Raw genomic sequence first — 19,668 nt, forward strand, 5'->3', positions numbered from 1 at the left:
GTGAAATTTTATTGAAGAAGTTTATAATTTTACCTGTTTTCTTACTTGAAGCTTAAATTTAGATAAAATCATTATTTTGGAGAACAAATTTTTGCAAATGTTTTTTTTTTTTTCTTTTTTAAAATTTCCAGGATTTTTTCTTTTATCTTTCTAGGTGCAGTTTGTAGAGGACAGGAAGATCATGAATGTCAACAAAAAAGATTTTTTCCTCCATGTGTTTGATGAGCTTATGGCTCCTGAATCTCAAATGTTTATGTACAACGAGAGTCAGACTCTGGCTTGGTTCCCACCCAAGGTAAGACCTGCATCACCTTTAAGCACAAGGCTTATTAGTAGGTAGGTTTAAAGACTGACCTTGTGTGTATACACCCGAGGATATAAATACAACATACACACAGCACAGCAGACAGACTTATGAATTGTGTTGGATTTCAGCTTTCCCATATTCTTGTTTTTTTTTTTTTAAAAAAAAAACCTACAGCCTCAAGTGGAGGAAAGGAAGTACTTCCTGTTTGGCGTCCTGTGTGGCCTGGCTCTTTACAACCACAACATCATTCACCTGCCGTTCCCGCTGGCGCTCTTTAAGAAGCTGCTCAGAGTCAAAACGTCCCTGGACGACATGAAGGAGTTTGATCCTGTCCTGGCAGAGTAAGAAACATTTTTAAAATCCCTGGCTGTGCAGATAAAAAGGCACATTTTCTTTTAAGAGAAAAGAATCACAAGTATGACTTTTCTTCATATTTGGCATGGTTCAATTCAGACATTATTAGTGGTGAATGCAGCTTCATTAGTAAAGTTTGAAATTTGCTTTTCTAAGTCAGAATAAGTACAGTATGAAAAAAATATTAAAAAAAGAGTAACATGTTTCCAGACCATCCTGTATTTTGTTGACTAAGAAATCTAAAAATAGAAAATTCAGAATAATAAAGTAATTGCTTTTCTTGAATCATTTACAATGTTTTACAGTCATGTTTTACAGTCAGTCTATCTTGCCCACAGATAAAAACCTTTTCAGACACTTTGGATTAGAGATTTAGACTGGACCTGCATATTGCATACAAATCACTGAAATTTCTATTTCTCTGGACTAAAGCACATGGAAAATATGTATAAACATGTACAAATGGTGCTAAATTAAAATGATACTCTTGACCAAGATCCTGAACTGAAGGCCAGCCTCAGTATTGAGGTGCTTCGTGATTTACAGAAATCATCAGATAATGAAAACTAAACTTTGTTTTTATCAAAAGTTCAGAAAAAACGTGAAATTTTATAATGGAAAACGAACAACTTTCCTCTCCGTTGTTTGTGTGTTAAGGTCATTGAGGTGCATGTTGGAGGACTACACCCCTGATGACGTCGAAGCCCTGGAGACGACTTTCACTGTAGGTTTTGTAAACATACGCTGAGTTGCATCCAGCTGGGTTGCAAAGATGGATATTTAAAAAATATGTGTGCAAGTTCCTAAACCTTTTTATCCGTGATGACAAAACAGGTCTCCTGGGGTGGTGGGAAAGCTGAACTTGATCCAAACGAACCCGGAAAACTTGTCACTGGATCTAATAGGTTTGTTTTAATTTGCATCTCGTATTTATGAGAAAATCTGTTGCTGCAGCCATCAGTGGAAAGGTTCCTGACTCCAGTTAAGATGAACAATTGTGCAAGAACCTTCAGACTTGTAATAATCTACCAGTCAGTGTCACGATTCATTAGGTGCTGCTTGTAATATTCTTTATGCCTACAGGAAAGAATTTGTCGCTGGCTTTGTCAACCATGCCTTTAACAAATCAGTGGAGGGAGTGTTCAAACTCTTCAAGGAAGGTTTTTTCAAAGTGTGCAACATGGATGTCGTGGAGTTCTTCCAGCCTGAGGAACTACAGTCGGTCATGGTGGGCCATGAAAACTACGACTGGGAAGTCTTCAAGGAGGTAGCCACACATCTCCTGGTTTTAATGTTTTAGTTTCATTAGCGTGCATGTTTTGTTATTTGTTCTAAGGTAATGTAAATGAAATCAAACTCTAAAGATCAGTGATGTAGGTTGAGTTGTAAAATCAAGTTGAAATTATGTATTCACGTGTGTTATTTTTAAATTCACAGAACACAGTTTATGAAGGAGGCTATCATGCTGATCATCCAACCATCATCACCTTTTGGAGGGTGTTTGAAGATTTCTCAGCAGAAGAGAAGAAAAAGTTCCTCCGTATGTTTTCCACTGTTCATTTTGGATCAGCTTTAGACCTACCCATGGTTCTGTTTCATCCATTTTGTTTTTGTTTGTGGCCAGTGTTCCTCACAGGCTGTGACAGAGTCCCCTTCTTGGGAATGGAGTGCATCAAGATGAGAGTGGCCATGTTGGCAGATGCCACAGAGAGACACTTGCCTGAATCCCTCACCTGCCACACCTTGCTGCTTCTGCCCAACTACAGGCGATACCCGGTGGAGAGGACAATGGAGACCAAGCTCCTTCGGGCCATTAATCACAACAGAGGCTTCTGGAAGAACTAGAAATCTTTCTTCAAACACACCTTTTTGGTTACTAGGTTTTCCACAGTGTGCACCATCTAAAGATTCATTAACCTTCTGAAGACATTACAGCAATATTATCTGATATACACACCTGTAGTAGTTGTCATTTACTGGGTTTTCTTGTGGGATTTCAAATGTTTCCAGGCTCAGTTCTTTAGGGTTTATTTAGAAATGTAAAGTATACTTATTTATCTGTTAATGATGGAAAGGAAATGGGACACTGGAAGAAAAGGATGATGAAACAAAGTGGCTAGACACAAGAAAGCAAAGAATAGGACAGAGGGACAAAGAGCTAATGATTTCAGTTTACAAAATGACAGGATGGTTGGAAAGGAGGGAAAAGTCTGGAAATATAAATATTTTCCATACTTATCCAGATATAAGAAACACAGAAGGAAGGAATAAATTCCAGGCTGTGTAGAAATCATGCTGACGTACCGTTTCTCAATAACTCTGTAATTATTAGATTACGGCTTAGCTCAAGAGCCCACTTTAAGCACAAGTAAGTCATGCCACAATAAGCTTTAAACATGTTCAGAATGTTTCCAAATAAAACCCATTTTTTTTTAACTCCAAAAGAACAAAAGAGATCAGCTTCAACACATAAATCTGAGGGGATAGTCATATTTAATCCACATTTAAATCCTGGAGCTCAGACAATTCGCTGGACTTGCATTTGAGACTATCCATATTTGTTTGCATTATTTCTCTTGTACATAATTGAATACTCTGCTTAAAAAGAGAGCAATAGTAGTTATTTCTGCATCATAAGAGTAAATAAACATTCCACATCAGCAATGTCTTACAGTTCTTTATTTTGACAAAAATTATTAAATAAACCAAGAACAGTGATTAAAAAAAAAAAATTGTACATCTATGTCCAACATGGTGGGGTGTAATTTCAGATTTGTTTCACAGGTCTGGGACAGCTATTTGTCTTTTTGCAAGAATTGAGTACATTTGGGGGGCATTTTCTTGTGCAAATGTAGCTACAAACAGTTTAAAAAAACAACAAAAGCAAATTTTGACATCACTTTCAGTGTTCAGTCTCTTCATTTGTATCTTTCCTTCTTCCAGTAAAACTTTGACCTTCAGTCAGCATCATAGCGATAAAATATTCCATCCTTCTAGACAAAATGCTTCATATTTAAATAAGTGCTCATTAAAAATGTCATCAGTAGGACCGAAGGAGCTCATTTGAAGTTTCATGTCAATGTGAATTGCACCCTGGCTGGAAATGAAACTTGATATTGGAAACATAAAACAAAAAATGTCTGATATTAAATTACATTTATTCAGCAGTAAACTTCTACAGTCTACCTTTGTATTTTTTTGCATCTAACATTGTTCCTTCCGGCAGATCTCTGTCCAAGACGTCCGCACACGTTACCAAACACAATCTAAAGGGTTAAACAGTTGAAGCTGCATTCGTCACATAAACTTTTTCTCCACAGGATCTGACATATCTCATTAAACAAGCGACAGAAAAAGTTACACAAAACATTTAGGCAAAGCTGGCCGATCAGGGAGCAACCTGGATTAGAGTTTGTTCGTAGTATCAGGTGGAGGGGTAAATGTGAGGCTAATGTGCTTTCTTTGTGCAGTCTTTAATAAAACGCCTGCGACGACCAGACGAAAATCTGCAACGTAGCGACTTAATCAATTCACAGACGTACATAAATATTCATAAAAAAAATATATAGTTAACATGCAATTATGCAGTAAAGACGCAGAGCAGTTAAAGCCACATGTTCTTGCTACAAAATCTGAAGACATTAAATGTAAAAAAAAAAAAGAAAAAAGGCAAAACTAACAACGTGGCTGTGCTCAGAGGTGGAGCGTTTTGCCCGGTGACTTTAGCGATGTGGTCCTTTGAGGAGAGTTTGTGTTTCTGAGATGATGCCATGCAGACAGCAGAGTTCTTCTCCTGCAAAAGTGAGAGCTGAAGCTTCTATCTGACAAGGTGGTAGGTGAGCCAGTACATGAAGACGGGCTGCGCCGCTGCGATGGACATGGTGAGGTACATCCTCAGTTGGTTCCTGGCTCCTCTCACCAGCTTCCCTTCAGCCGCCGCCTCGGATAAGAGCTTCAGACGCAGAGTGCGGATCTGCTCGGAAACACGCGAAAACTTTGCTGAAGGAACGAGGCGAGAAATGTTTCTACTCCCAAGTGAACCGATTGGCAAGTACTGTAATTTCAAAACTGTAACTCCCCTTGTGCTCTTGGGTTAGAAAGCAGGGAAAGATTTAAGGCACTCTAACCAGTCCGCCTGAGTAATAGCTCAACAAAAACAATCAGTCCTGACTGAGATGCCTTGGCATGACTGAAACAAGACTGTTCATGCTCAGAAACTCTCCAATGTGGCTGAATGAAAACGATTTCTCAAAGACAAGTGGGTGAAATTTTCTCCACAGCAGCGTAAACGAGACATCGGCCATTTTTACACTTAAAGGCAGCTATTATAAACCAGAGGTAGAGCAAGAGCAACTTTAAGGAGCTTTTCTATTTTCACATAAAGTCAGACTGATGTAGATAGCTTTTTATCTTTATGTATTTGTCTAATATAGAAACTAGTTTCACAATCTGAAACATTTAGGTTGTGACAAACAGGACAAATCTTTAAGCAGTTAAAAAAAACAAAACAATAAAGCTGGTAATAATGGGGGTTCAAAATAAATCTAGAGCAGGATAAAAAAAAAAAAAAAAAAGAAACAATCCTGCAACATTTGCAGTCTGTAACAACATTTGCCATGAACATGCTAGGTATAATGTCTGAACTGCGTCTGGGACGACCTGGAGTATGAGGCAGAGGTACAAGAACCGGAAGAGCAAAAAAAAAAAATTTACAGATTAAAATCATTTAAAAATGCTTCAGACTCACCATGAGGACAAAGATGGCGGCACAACACCACAGCAGGGAGAGATAATATGCTAGCTTTCCAAACAGAAGACCAGCGACGACGCCTAAAATCATTCTGGAAAAGCAGACCATCTGGTGGTTAACTAAAGATACTGCAGAAGAAATAATGTTGACAGAAATATGCACCAGCACATACCCGACATATTTGTATCCTGAAAAGGCTAAAAGGTCTATGGTGGTGAGGTCTGTGTTGACGGTGACGAGGTAGAGTGAAAGCAGGACGGCCAGGACCTCCATGATCAACCACACCAGCGCCGAGCTGGCCTGAACTCCCAGAAGCTCTGGGGAAAACCTGAGGAGCAAAGGACACATAGTCACAGTGATATCTTCAGTCAACCTTTATCAGCTCATTACAATAAGTCATATTTGTGGTTTTAGCTACTAAAAAAGACTATTATTCAAAAAAAAAATCAATCGGCTGTAGGTTGCTATTGAGATCAGTTGTATTGTCAAAGTCTCTTAATGGAAAACCTCCCCCCACCCCACCCACCAGATGCGAGAATCATTTAACTCATTGTTGGACACAACAATCAGCAGCTGCAAACTGCAGTTTGGACACAAGTAAGGCTTCCGTACCTGTTCTGTGTGCCAAGAGCCAGACCAGCCACCAGGATGTATGTGATGAAGCCCATAGTAGGAATGTAAAGGTCAGGAGCGTTGACGTCAAAGCGTGGGGCAACGGGGATGTCCTGCTGATAACTCACCTCCCAGTTCTGCAGGAGAAAACAAAATTCACACAGTTATCAGGTCCGTTCTAATTTGCCTCCAGTGTTTTATGGCTTAGGTTAAGTCGTTTGTAACAACAGCTAGGATTGTTAAGCAAACTTTAAATACAAAAGAAAGATGTTCTGGTTTCTGTAAGTCATGCTAAAACGACATGGAACATGGAACGCCATGCATTTATAAAAATAAGTTTTTACCCCCAATCTTGATTTAAATCATTTATTTCTAACTACACATGTCCATAAATTACAATTCAATAACTGCCTAGAAAGCTCGTCTTAGTAGAAAACACGAGCTTACCTCATGCATGTAAGGAAAAACTAAAATTCCAAGCTTCTTTCCGACGTACACCGTGTCAACAGCAAAGTAGTATTTCAGCTTGGATACGGGAATAAACCTGTCCAGCTGAAACACACAAAGACAAAGAAGTGCACACTTTATTTAATGTCCCTGCAGTACATTTCATTAGAGCCATGCTGATCAGCTACATCTGTAGCCAGTCTTACGTTTTTGTCCACCATTTCCCTCCCCTGGGATGCCAGTGAGCTGCCGTAAGCCATGGCCAGGTTGGACATGGGGTCCGACAGGAGGGACTGGCCAGGAAGTCCTCCTGCTGCTTGAGGGCCAGCCTGCTGATTTCTGTCAATACATTAATGAAATATGAGAAGAGCCAGAAACCAAAATCCAATTTTATCACTTTAGTTGCCGATTCAACAACTGATTCAGTGAAATATAAGTCAATCCAAGGACAGATCCCACCTGTAGACTCCTTGAGCCCCAGGCCCTGTCGCACTTGTGTCGTCAAACAGCTGGCTGCCATCTGACCCGTCCATTGAGCTGTTCCTCAAACGCATATTATGCTCTGTGGGAGAATATATATATGGTAAACAGGGATTAATTAAATTGCTTAATTTGGAGTTAAGCAGAATCAGCAACTCAAGCAACAGTCAGACAAGACGTTTAAAATAACCCCAGCATGCACTTCTTCCAATTGCTTATAGGCTCTAAAGCACGGATGTTAAACTCCCGTCATTGCTGGCTGGTGTCCTGTAATTTTTATTTATTTATTTTTATCCATCCCTCCCTTAACATATCCCTGAGGACTACTGGTGTACAAACTCTACTTGCTGATAGCATACTGGCCATTTGGGCTCAACTGTACAAATTGAAGAGAAGTGAATCCAGCATGGAGACAAGACACTAATTGGTTACAAGTCTGCAAAAGATGAGTAATGTAGGGTTGACAAAAGCAGCTTTAGATTAAGTTGAGGGGGGGCGGGGGGTCCTTTTTAATAAAAAATATTGGCTGATGAACTAAACTCAGTAAGGACGATAGTATTTGTTCAATAAAAACAACCTTGAATATTGAGACAACATATCCTTGTATATCCTTGGTACATTTAGCCAGCAGCTGAATAGGCTTTAAACACCTTTAATTCCCACAACTGATGTGTTTTTACAAACTAAGGCGCCTCAGATCACAAACAGTGGAAGAGACATTCAGTGAATAATGAAATAATTAAGTCAGAGATGAGTTTAGCTCAATTTCTAACCACAGTACTTAAAACTGAGAAATCCCCCGATATTGTGCAACCACAGTGCATGTAGTGAATTACTTTGTTTACATGCGCTACAGTACTGTTTGTCAACCTTTACAACTTTGTGCTACTGAACAAAATAGCAAGGTTTAATCAAGCACAAGAGTTGTTTTGACCAGATCCCAAACAGATTGAGAATTGGCTTGAGAACTTTGAGTTTAAGTAATTTGGCGCACATCTGTAGTCATTGCTCACTGTCAGAAATAATGTTATCTCACACTTATAACAAAGCGACAACAATCACCATCACAACAATGTGTACATCTCTGAAGTGACGCTAGCTGGTTTAACCGGTTTTAAAATAAATTAGCTGGTTAGTAGGGTTGACAAAGATGACAAATTGTTAGTGAAGCCGTAGAAAACAAAACGATTATAAAAATTACTAAGAATAGGCATTTTACGAGTTGTCTGCGTATAAGTTCAACTTATTGTTAGCTTCAACCCGGTACAACACAGAGCTAGGTGTAGAAAGCTAGCAGCAGTCTCCAGTGGGCATGCTAGTCTACTTCGCTATTCGAGTCGAAATCACGTACGTAACTTACGCTGTCTGAACCCACTCTGTGCGGCGGTATACTCCATCTGATTAGACCCTACAGGAACAGCAGCTGTCAAAAATATCTAACTGGAATCAGATGGAGTTAAGACAAGTCAGCGAGCTGCAGGGGGAAGTGATTCATAACATTTACACGGAAGTGAACGTTAGGTATTCTAAGAGCCGACTCTTCTTCTTCTTTTAGGTTTTTTTTGGCGGTTGGCAAACAACTTATAGGTGCATTACCGCCACCTTCTAGACTGGAGTATAGATTAGATGTCCTATCACTATAATCTTCCCATAAAACCTGATTTCCTAAGATAACTAAAAATGCTGTTAAATATTACATCTTCAGAGGACCTTTGCAGCAGATTTTTGATATCTAAAAGAGCCGACTCTAATCGTCGAGTCAGTTGAAATAAAAAAAAAAAAAATACCGCCATCTAGTATTCAAAAGGGTAAACTTCAACTCTGTCTGAGGTCAGAGCCTGTTTTGGGCAATTTGCCCCCCCAAAAGTAGCATCTTTTAGCAACAATTTCGAGTACAATGTATTTTCAAATATAAATAAATGTATATGGAATTAGAGAAAGTTTGCCTGTCAGGACTCTTTTCTTTTCCAGTCACCCTATAGTTTATGTGTTGTTTTTTTTGTTTGTTTGGGTTTTTTTTGCCCTGTAAAAAATTGGAAGTGTTACTTAACAGCTGGTAAAAACCATGTTCAGAAGTAATGAGGAGATGTAAGGGAGGAGATTCCCTCCTTAATGCAGGGCAAATCATGGCGAGAAAAGGTGTCTCCCTACATCATAAGCTTCCTAATGGTTTAGGCTGGTAATGGTTTTTACCAGCCTAAACTTTAAGAGTTTAGGATTATTTTTGTCACGCACAGATAATCAAAGCTGTCAAGATATCATCATTTGACTCATGTGATACTGTATAAAGCTAATGGATAAGAAGTAATATGATTACAAACAAGGCAGACAGGGAACTGGAATACTTCTTGTTTTATTGTATCCTTAAGGCACTGATCAAATGATTAAAGCAACCGAGCTAAATTAGTCATTTAGGGACATGCACTGATGATGTTGGACATCCTGCTCAAGCTTATAACGTTGGCTTATTGATTAATTATTATAATGACTGATACACTATGGTTACATGAGATTATCATGTAGCCAGAGTGCAGAACTCTGAGATTCATGGTGGCTTAATGCTATTCAATTCAGTTCAGTTCAATGAGGTGAGCAGTGAGGGTAAATAATAAAACAGTGTAATAACCAAAGAATTATTCTACTTCTCTTCCCATCCCAAGGACTAGTTCCATATAGGTTTTCTGCAGTCCAAAAATAGGTTTTATTATTGAAGAGAAGAAGATTATATGCCTCTGTAGGCAAACCACAAACATAGCCATCTTAAAGCTGTGGGGATCTTACCGAACTGTGTTGCTATGTAAAATATTTAATAGTTACAGAAAAGAGAGAACTTTCAACAATAAAAAAAAATATATTCATCAGTCATTTTACAGGGCAACAGATGACAGCTTTACATGTTCAATTAGGAAAACACTAGGGAGTGATGAACTAAAACTTCTGATTGTGATTCTTAAAGGTGCTGAAAATATTATTTTGTGCTGCTGTCTACATTTTGGTTAGCTCTGAAATGTGTGGCGTGTCATAGATATTGAGAACGTAAAGAAAACACAAATCCTTCAGAAATGTGAGAATTCCAAACTTTTCAATGAGATTGATGGGGAGAGAGAGAGAATTTGCAGCAGCTGACCTGTCATTCTGCATCATGCGTCACTGATTTATATTATATCTCTAAAAATAAAGGGCTTAGGTTTTAAATCAGAGGAACATATTTTTCCTGTAACTTTTGCCTGTATGATTACTTGGACCTACCATGAAATACGCTATGGACTAAATAATCAACAATTCACATCAAAAACACAGCACTACAGATAAATAGTTCATTAAAGACTGATAAAACACATGAAGTTTGTGGCTGTAGCGTGACGAAAATGTGGAAAAGGTCAAGGGAAATAATTATTTTTTCAAATGAAGATAAATAATACATCGGGTCTGCAATGAGGATTATGAGATCAAACATAGTGGTAAGACTGCGAAAGGAGTTGTGGGAGTGCAAAGCGCACTTTCATGTCAAAACTACCAGCATTAATAATTTTGTACAGTTTGCATATCATGCTACACATGAAACATCCCTACCTCCCCAAACCTCCACCCCTCAGAGAGAGATAGTGAAAGATATGCTGAGTAAAGAAACTCTAGAAGCATGAAAAAAAAAATCATGTCATTGTGAATCACAACCACAACAACATTCTCCACCACACAGAGGTGCAGCTTTGCAGACCATCATCATCATTATCATCATCATCATGATCATCATCATCATCATCCACTTCTTTGACTTTCTGTTTTGCCAGCACTTAATTTTTTTGTGGCCGAAACTATAATTTGTTTGCACTGAGGTTGGAAATTGTTGAATAATGGAGCCATCATTGATGCCAGTGCAGGTAAGATATAAAAAAAAATGCTAAAGAAGAAATTTAGAAATTTCAGAAAATGCTTTGTTTCAGTATTGGTTCTGCCACTATTTACTGCATTTTCCTTTGGCTATGTTGATGTTTTTTTGGGGGTCCGACACTCTGGTCCAGCGGAGCATTCAGAGACTCAGACGTGTCGAAGTAAACAAACTGAAATCATGACGTAATGTCAAAAAGCTAAAGTATTTTTTGACATTATTATGTGAACAAATTCTTAAACATAATCCTTCATAGATTTAAATAGGAGGATATAATTGTCATATCACTACAATATAGAATCCTAAATAAAGAAGCACAAGAGCTGAAAGATTATAAACCTTTATTTAAGTATCTAATGTAGAACTGCTTTGCTTCACTAGCCAGCTTTCCTTTTCAGAGACATCGGATCAGTTCTCAGTATCAGTCTGCAGAAACAGTACCACAATGAATACATTTATTTGTTAAAGTAACTGGATCTTCTTGTCAGAAACCAGTGATATAATTGTAAGTGGCTTGAAAAAGACTTTAACAACAGAATGTGTCATGAAGAGCAAAAAAGACAGTCAAGGGAGAATGTGTGTTTTAGTCCTGCTGGGGGAAATGAGGTAAAAGAATAAGAGTTTAGTAATGAGTAAGATGGAGAAGGTGATGACATGATGTGTTACTGGGGACATCTAGTGGCGGTGATGAGAAACACTTCCAAATCAAGACTTAAATGCGCAACAACGTAACAGAATAAAACAAAAATGAATAGTTTAACAAAGCAGATAAAATCTTATTTATCATAATATAAATATCTAAACACATCCTAACCATTCAAAAGTGTCTCTTTTGAATGTTTAATATCAGTTTTCATTAAAACCTAGAACATAGCAGTACCGAACACTAAATCATAGTTTTAAACCTAATCCAGCTCCTTGTAGGTATGTATTTTTTTTGTCTTTTTGGACTAAAGCAAATTGATTTTAAAAGGCTTTTTTAAACCAGACTACTGACGACATCTGCCAGGGAACAGAAGTGTTTTTTATCATCGACACCCTGCTGTCTGGGTAATTTGCCTGCTTGTGTGTGAAATTACAGCATCTGCTTGTTTACACTGTGAAAAATAAAAGAAAATGTTCTGACAGGGTCAACTTTAAACCTTTTGGAAACAAACATTTTGACCTAAACATGCAAAACTGGAGACATAAATTAGCCCCACTTGTGGCCCCGACTAACACTGAGATGTTAAAATTTGATGGGAAAGTGAATATTTCATGACTTTACACTATCAGCAGAGACAAACTCTGCTGCAATAATGACTTAAAGTTTCTAGACAGACTTTTCTGAAACATGAATCTGCTGTGCTAATGTAAAACATTATTGCCATATCTTTATTTTCTGTAGATGTGACATGTATCTGATGACCCCACAAATAGCACAGAGCTTATGAGAGTACTAATTGTGCTGGTGATTTTTTCCCCCCCCATATATGTTTTCATTCAATTAATTTTAAACATGTTTACTTGCATTTTCTTCTAAATGTCGTAAATAGTTTTGCATGGATTCTGGAAAATTGTGCAAAAATATAACACATGGAAGCAGTTTATGAAGAAGACCGGACAGACATTAGAACTGCTTCCCATTACTTCCTATCCAAAATAACCACTAGGCAGAAAGATTGTATGAGCACAACACTAGCAGTAAGTCCCACCCTGCATGCACCTGCAGCACAACTTATAGATTCACCATCACGCTGGCAGACATCAGAGGGAGGAAGCAAGAAAATGTGTCAGTGCTCTTCTACCTTACCTATCTGGTGAATCATGTATCTATTGAAGGTCATGGAGGGTTAGGGTTAGGGTTAGGGTTAATAAAATATAACATTTACTAATTTTACAAGAATGCACAGAAACAAATAAAATGGAGAAAATCAAACTGGAATGTAACATATTCCATAATCATTTTTCTTTAGCTGACCCCTTTGCAGCTCCAGTTAAGCTTGAAGGCTTCTGATTTATTGCCAAAATTTCAAGAAATTGTTCTCAAGAAATATTGATGGGCCTGCTCATTATGCCTCTTGTGAGCTCACTGACCTGAATACATACAAACCAGAATTAACATATTTTTCCCTTTAGTGTGGTAGTGTATGTATGGAGAGACATTTCAGCCAAAATTAAATAAATAAATAAATAAATAAATAAATAAATAAATAAAGAAATAAATTTCTTCATTTTCCCATTTTCATTTATTTATTTTTCATTTATCCTTTACTATTTATCTCTTTTTCATTTCTCTCTTTTTCATTTATCCTATTTTCATGAATCCTTTTCCAATTTTCCATTTCCATTTATTCTTTTTAAATTTTATATTTTCATTAATTCTTTTTCTTTTATTCTGTGTGAAGCTGAGGTTGTTGGAAATGTGTAAATGTGCTATTTAAATAGACTTTGACTTGACTTGGGGAAAAAAAACAAAAAACCCCAAAAAGACACAAAAGCATTTTGTGATTTCTGGCATTTATCAATCCATGTTAGTGAAAATATACAACAGAAAAACCTTCTGAAAGCGCTTCATCAAAAACTTCTAAAATGTGTAGTAAAAAGCAGATGAGGTGTTCAAACTGAGAGGCATTACTCTTTCATTTTCTCTTGTCTGCCCCGCGCTCAAAATGTGAACCCTGCCTGACTGAAAGAGTTTGATGAAGAGCTTCATCTGATAGCCATCTGTTCCCAGACAGTTAATCAGATGTGCTCAATGCTTGGTCTTTAATCACCCTGAACTATCTGTCTAAGAGCAATTTGAGGTAAGCACCGTAACTCTGTTACTTATTTAAACTTTAAAGTAAAGCATAAACTTGTGTTTTGATTTTTTTTTTTTTTTTAATTTTTAAGTTGAGACTGCCGGGGTGTTTCTTGCGCTGATGATGGATGTCCTGCTTTCTCGGCATGAAATGAGCCATAAAAATATAGTCAGCATCTTTTTTGACGTGCATATGTACGCAATGTGCCTTCATTTCAGATTTATTTTCTGGTTCTTATTATGATAGTAAGGATCATAAGGATTGATGCTATTTCTGTGGTTTCTTCTTGAGCAGCACAATCTCCAGGAGTGAGATTATCTTGATGTCTCCTTTCTATTCTTATCCTCAAGTCCCATGTCAATGCAAGAGAGGGTTTAATTAAGAAATGTCTATCAAAGTGTGTATAATGTCGTCTTCGGTCACATTATTATCTGATAAAGAGTTTATTGATGAGCCTCAGGTAGACAGCAAATCGGATCAATCAGGAGCAGGCCTTTCTTTCCAAGGTAATCCAAAAATTAGTTTTATATGTTTGCCAAAAAGACCAGCATCCCTGTCTCATTAACCTCTGACAGTTTCATGACATGAATGCTTTAAAAGATGCATTTTGTGTTTACTTGTGTTGTCTTTGACTAATATTTTAATTGGTTGGTTTGATATTTTGAAACACTTAAGAGTGAAAAACACGCAAAAAATAGGAAATCAGGAAGGCGGAAACCAATTTTTTTCTGCACCACTGTATGTAGGCCTTCTAACAAAGGTTATCTTGTCTACTTTTCTGTCTACTTCTGCTCTATGAGGAAGCTACAATTTTAAGCTATGTATACTGTATATTTTTTTATTTAAAGTGTCTTCTGAATTTACTACTACTTAATATAATTTTCCTTAAATTTTCCTATAATTTTCCTATGTATGGAAAAAATAATATTAACAGTCAAACACTTTTCTTAGTATCTTAACAGCCAGATAGTGACCACTCTGTGTAGTATTTGTTCATCTTACTTTGTCACATGCAGCAAGAACCCATTTATGGAAGATACCAGTAAAAGCAATGAACACCCTTTACACATGACACAAGTAACTGATACATAATTCATGCAGATGGAAGATGTGTTTTGGTTCCCGACCTTTTAGGTGGCAGCACTGCCAGGATTCATGAGATTATCAAGAATGTGAAATTACAAGAAGCAACACAGTTATGAAAAAGGTTCTTTGTCTTTTATTCACAAGTAATATCTGGTACCTTTTGATCAAAGGATCTGCATAAATTTCAATAATACTATCCTTTTGTTGCATTTATTCCTTGAGTTGTTTGGTTGCAAGTTTCCTCATTCACTAAACCCTGGAATTCATTATATATTAATAGGACAACATTAAATGTTTCATAGGTACAATTTTGTATAAAAGGGCTATTTTTGGAACGGTTTCTTCTTGAATGAATAGACCAAAAACAGTTACACAACTATGAAATCGTATGCTGTTCTGTTTTGCTTAGTTTGTAGCGCAATCAAAAATAAATGTCCTTTAAGTCTTAATGGAAAACTAGAGTCTCTGATAAAGAAACCCTGAGGTGAGCGGCTCCTGTTATGATCTTATCAGTTTATGTTTTTACTTCATTATCTTTATCATCTCGGCTTTATTTCTAAATGTCTGTTTTTCTGTTGTCAAGACGTTTATGAACGCGGTGATGTCCCAAAACACGCAACCAATGAGAGAGTTGTTGTGCCTGAGAGCGTTACATGGGCAATTATATATATCTATATATATATATAAACTATCATTGGTTCGTTGTAAATTTACCCACTCTGTACTATATAAGCAGCAATATCACCAAACCAACTTAAGTCTTAGTGACCCCAGAATTTAGTTGAAGACAATGTCTTGTTTCATGTGTCCGTGCAGTGATGTGTGTCCTTTTTTACCCTGTGCAAGTCCCTCTTTTTGAACTCACTTGCCCTCGTGTCCCTGTAGCGCTTGCTCCCTCCACCGCTGGCAAAAAGCCAGTCTGCTGAGACTCCTTGAGGACTTATTGGTGCTCCAGCATTTTCTTGTCAACATATGGCTCGATAGCTTAAAAGTTATGAGGATCACTTGAAGCTGCTTCTGCTTTTTGATTTAATTTACTTGGTGTCCATTATTTCAGGGCAAATGCCCATCTACTGTGACTCATTTGAATTTAATCAAATTTCATATTATGCATCACAAATGCGCACAGCAGGCAGGAGAGACATATTAAAAAGGACACTATATTAATAAAACATTTACATTTTCTTTTTTTTTTAAATCAGATGACCATTTGCATGATTATAAGGTGAAACAGAAGAGAATGGAAGTTATGTGTGTTCTGGTATACTGATATATTTTTATGTTTCTTAAATGGTTTGCATTCATTGATTTATCATGTTCTCATTTTACATTTTAATTATGTATTTTCTAGCGTATTTATTTTGTGGAGCTCATCAGATTTTGTCAGTGGGTAGGAGCTATTGGTCCAGGTTTGCTGAAGCAGAATAAACATATTTGTCACAGGTCATAGAGAGGATGCTTCAATGCTCTTGAACAAGCAATTCTATCGTACTTATATTGTACATATTAAACAGGCTTGCATCATGTGCCGGTCAGAAGTAACATACAAACACGTTTCCTAATAAATATCTAAATAAGCATGGAATAATTTGGAACATTTTACCATCTTCGTTTTGGCCTTTCTGATGTATATTTCCATTCTCTTCATCTGCATTCTCTCTGCATCATTCTCTGAGTTTCCATTTTTACAACAGATGTTCCACAAAGAAGAGGAACATCTGGCTGCTGGGAGGCTGTTTGTTCACCCTTTCATGTATCTCTTTTCTGTCCTTGCTGTCTTTTTTTTGTCATCTTTTTTTTTTTGCTTCATGTATTTCTGTGGAAATGGTCAAATTTAGAGGCCCTGTAAACATTTGGAGACTTGAAATAGAAAATAAAAACTGTAAAAACATAAACAGTCCTTTTTAAAACATAACAAGCAAACCCAAAAACAAACAGCAAATCAGAGCTATTATACAGAAACACACATGTTCACTCATGTCTGTGATGCACTCTTTTGTGCACACACTACAAAACAAACATGAGCATACCCTATGCACACATCAGTGCTATGCAGATACACATAAATGTGGAGCGGTTTTTTTTTTTAATTATTATTATTTTAGTTACTTTTCAACTGCAAGTGCACAGGGTCCCATTTGTGATCTCAGAAAGGCAGATTTTTTTATTTTTTATTTTTTATTTTTGCGGCTGAAGCTTTCTTGGTCCATGGCTCTGTGGGACTCGGTGTCTGCGTGTCTACTCACCAATGTCACGGAGGATCGTTTGGTCACACAGAAAGCACATTCAGCACTGTTTGTGTTGTGACTCGAAGTGATTCACTCATGACAGCGCAGAGCTGAACAGCTCCCCTTCCTCTTAACGCCAGCATGAAGGTTTTCTTTTATATCTTTGTTCCTTCCACAGATGGAAGTTGATCATGAGAAACCGCTGCTCTCAGGCTCTCCCCACTGCTTATAGAAATGAGATACCCGTTTATGACAATTACATAAATAGATATTTGACTGCAATTTGAAAACAAATCAATTAAATGTGCATATTTAAAATGAATATGGCTTATAAGACTGTTTGTTAAAGACAGACAATCGATTACCAAAAAAATCTATCTTGTAATTCTGTATTTATTTGTCATTGATGTAGCTGCTGTCTGCCAGAAACATCTGGACTTTGTTCCTCAGCTCACCGTAAATAGTAAAACATACTGCCTTTTGAACATACCTAAGTAATGGGCTTCATAAAAGCATACCATTTACTCTGTTCTACTCCTACATTTTATAGCAACTGAAGGAAGCATAATTACTTGATTGTGTTATAAAATGGTAACTCTGTGCCTGGAAAATACATAATAGCCCTCATTTTAGGTGTGCTACTAACAGCGCGTAATAAATGCTAAACAAATTTGTTTACTAACAGACGTTGTACAGTATTATGTGTAAGAAAAATGTAATGAGAAACAAACAGAAGTGCAAAAAAAAGCATATTATCTCAATTGTCTCAAACACGTAAATGCCACGCTCAGTTTTCTTTCTTGGTAAGAAACCTTCCACATTTCCTTCAGGTCAGAGGATTTCTTGTCTATTTTCTCTAACTCCGGACTTATAAATTTTAATGTCGGCTGAAGCTTTAAACACAAATAAAGCACACCTTTCAAACAAACATACATCGCAAGAACATCATGTTCTCTGTTGTGTTTTTTTCTTTATGAGAAAACACGGCAAGCTGAAGAAGTCTGAGCCCCGATGTTCGTCTGACAGTATCTGAGACGGCATTTTCCAAACCAACAAAACTTTGACTTAACCCTTTAACTCAGATATGTTACATTGTTGACTAATTCATTTGTAACTTTGGATAGGAATGTTTTATGTTTTAGCAGCTTTAAAAACGCCTGTAGGTAATGTCATTCAAAAATCATAAAAATGATAGAAACGCTCCAATACAAACGAGATTAAAATCAAATACCCCACACTCAGTTTTGCAGCCATCCTCCTAAAATCCTAATGAAGGACTTTAATTTTTTTATGCCATAGGTCACATTACATGCCAGCACTGCTCAATTAGATGTCACGCCTCCTCTGATTACGCAGAAACATAACGTCGGGTCAACACATGCACACATGAGCAAGGTTACTTAAGGTTGACTGGCTGAATGAAATAAACATCACATATGCATCTGTGTGAGAAAGTTGTAAGAGATGGTTTCACACCTGCATGTAAATTATACCTGATCAGTTCACACGAGACTTACTTTTATTGGGAAGATGTATTTACCTGACCTAAAATCTGGGATCTAACAAAACTCAAGCTATAAATTCAATTGTAACCATTGCACTGATGTCAGTCTGAGCTGTTTCCAAACACTTAAACTCGTCTTCTGGAACTGACTCAATTCACCGATTGTGTCCAGACAAATCCACAGGATGTTCACGAATCTCCCCTCACACACACACACACACACACACACACACACACACACACACACACACACACACGTGCGTTAACAGCAGTACTGTCTCACAGCGGGATCTGTCACGCACACTCATGATCTCACAGTGTATGCTCCGGCTATAACTGGGAGCGATGTCTCTCCCTCTTAGTGTACACTCCAGCTATCTCCCTCTGTCTCTCAGATGGAGTTATGTCTCTCACTCTTATGAAGCGCTACCCTAGCCCCGTCCGTAGATGCTCCCACTCCAAGTCAGAGAGTCGGACGGGACGGGCTGCAACGCAACAACTCATCTCTTTCTTCTGACAGCAGCCGGCAGTAGGTGGAACTCTTTTGGTATCTTTCTTTCTAATTTATTTACTTATTTATTTATTATCAGTATCTGCCTCATGTTTTTAACATATGCAGCATGAGGTGAGGAACAAATTTAAAACCAAATTTCACATAGCAGATGTCCTATGTGAATATACCTTTGTTAAATCTAATTGCATATTAATTGCAGTTCTTGATCCTGACAAAAACAAGCAGTGTGAGATACCTTCTATAGAGGAGTTTTACATTAGACATGCAAATATCATGCGGGCTTCATTACTATGCAAAGCAGAACAAAAGAGAAGATGTTACTGCCAATAAAATGTTTTTCAATGGAATATGATTACATTTTATTTCTGTTACTTCAAACTGTAAAACTTTGCATTAATTGAAATAGCCCTTTCTTTCTTTTTCTTTTTGTTTTTGCATAGTTTCTTTGCTTTAGATCTCCAGAAGTGACTGATGCAAAGGTCTGCCTTCATAGTTTTCATCAATTGCAGTTTCTGAGTGATTAGTGAATGATAAGCTACCTTAATTTACTGCATATTATAAATTGTATTTATGCTTATTTGTTACTTTTTACACAACAGACAAGCAAAAAAAAAAAAAAAAAAAAAAAAAAAAACCCCAAAAAAAAAAAAAAAAAAAAAAACAAAAAATTTTTTTTAATCCTTTTTTGGGTTTTTGGGGTTTTTTTTTAACAAA

General features: G+C 37.1%; 2 protein-coding genes across 3 annotated transcripts in view; one reads left to right on the forward strand and one right to left on the reverse strand.

Annotated features, from left to right (window-relative positions):
- Positions 1-3,318, forward strand: part of LOC106953926 (probable E3 ubiquitin-protein ligase HERC6) — an 18,237-nt gene extending 14,919 nt beyond the window's left edge. Inside the window, exons 17-23 of the mRNA XM_015043064.1 lie at positions 155-295; positions 482-648; positions 1,319-1,385; positions 1,496-1,566; positions 1,745-1,928; positions 2,099-2,201; positions 2,286-3,318. Of these exons, the coding sequence (XP_014898550.1) occupies positions 155-295; positions 482-648; positions 1,319-1,385; positions 1,496-1,566; positions 1,745-1,928; positions 2,099-2,201; positions 2,286-2,506 (954 nt within the window). The 3' untranslated portion in view covers positions 2,507-3,318. The remainder of the gene's footprint in view (positions 1-154; positions 296-481; positions 649-1,318; positions 1,386-1,495; positions 1,567-1,744; positions 1,929-2,098; positions 2,202-2,285) is intronic.
- A 482-nt stretch (positions 3,319-3,800) lies between these two features.
- On the reverse strand, positions 3,801-8,480 carry yif1b (Yip1 interacting factor homolog B (S. cerevisiae)). Of its 2 annotated transcripts, none has more exons than XM_015043065.1 (8): positions 8,302-8,480; positions 6,930-7,032; positions 6,677-6,809; positions 6,471-6,575; positions 6,024-6,160; positions 5,584-5,739; positions 5,409-5,502; positions 3,801-4,634 (listed from the first exon to the last, which is right to left on the reverse strand). In XM_015043065.1, the coding sequence occupies exons 1-8, from the start codon at positions 8,345-8,347 to the stop codon at positions 4,479-4,481; spliced, it is 930 nt and encodes a 309-aa protein (XP_014898551.1). In that variant the 5' UTR covers positions 8,348-8,480; the 3' UTR covers positions 3,801-4,478. The 2 variants fall into 2 exon arrangements, with proteins under 2 accessions (XP_014898551.1, XP_014898552.1); XM_015043066.1 differs by having other exon boundaries at positions 8,311-8,479.
- Positions 8,481-19,668: the final 11,188 nt, after the last annotated feature.

This window comes from Poecilia latipinna, unplaced genomic scaffold (genome assembly GCF_001443285.1).
Source record: "Poecilia latipinna isolate Pla-1442-1.1 unplaced genomic scaffold, P_latipinna-1.0 Scaffold614, whole genome shotgun sequence".
Taxonomy (NCBI): domain Eukaryota; kingdom Metazoa; phylum Chordata; class Actinopteri; order Cyprinodontiformes; family Poeciliidae; genus Poecilia; species Poecilia latipinna.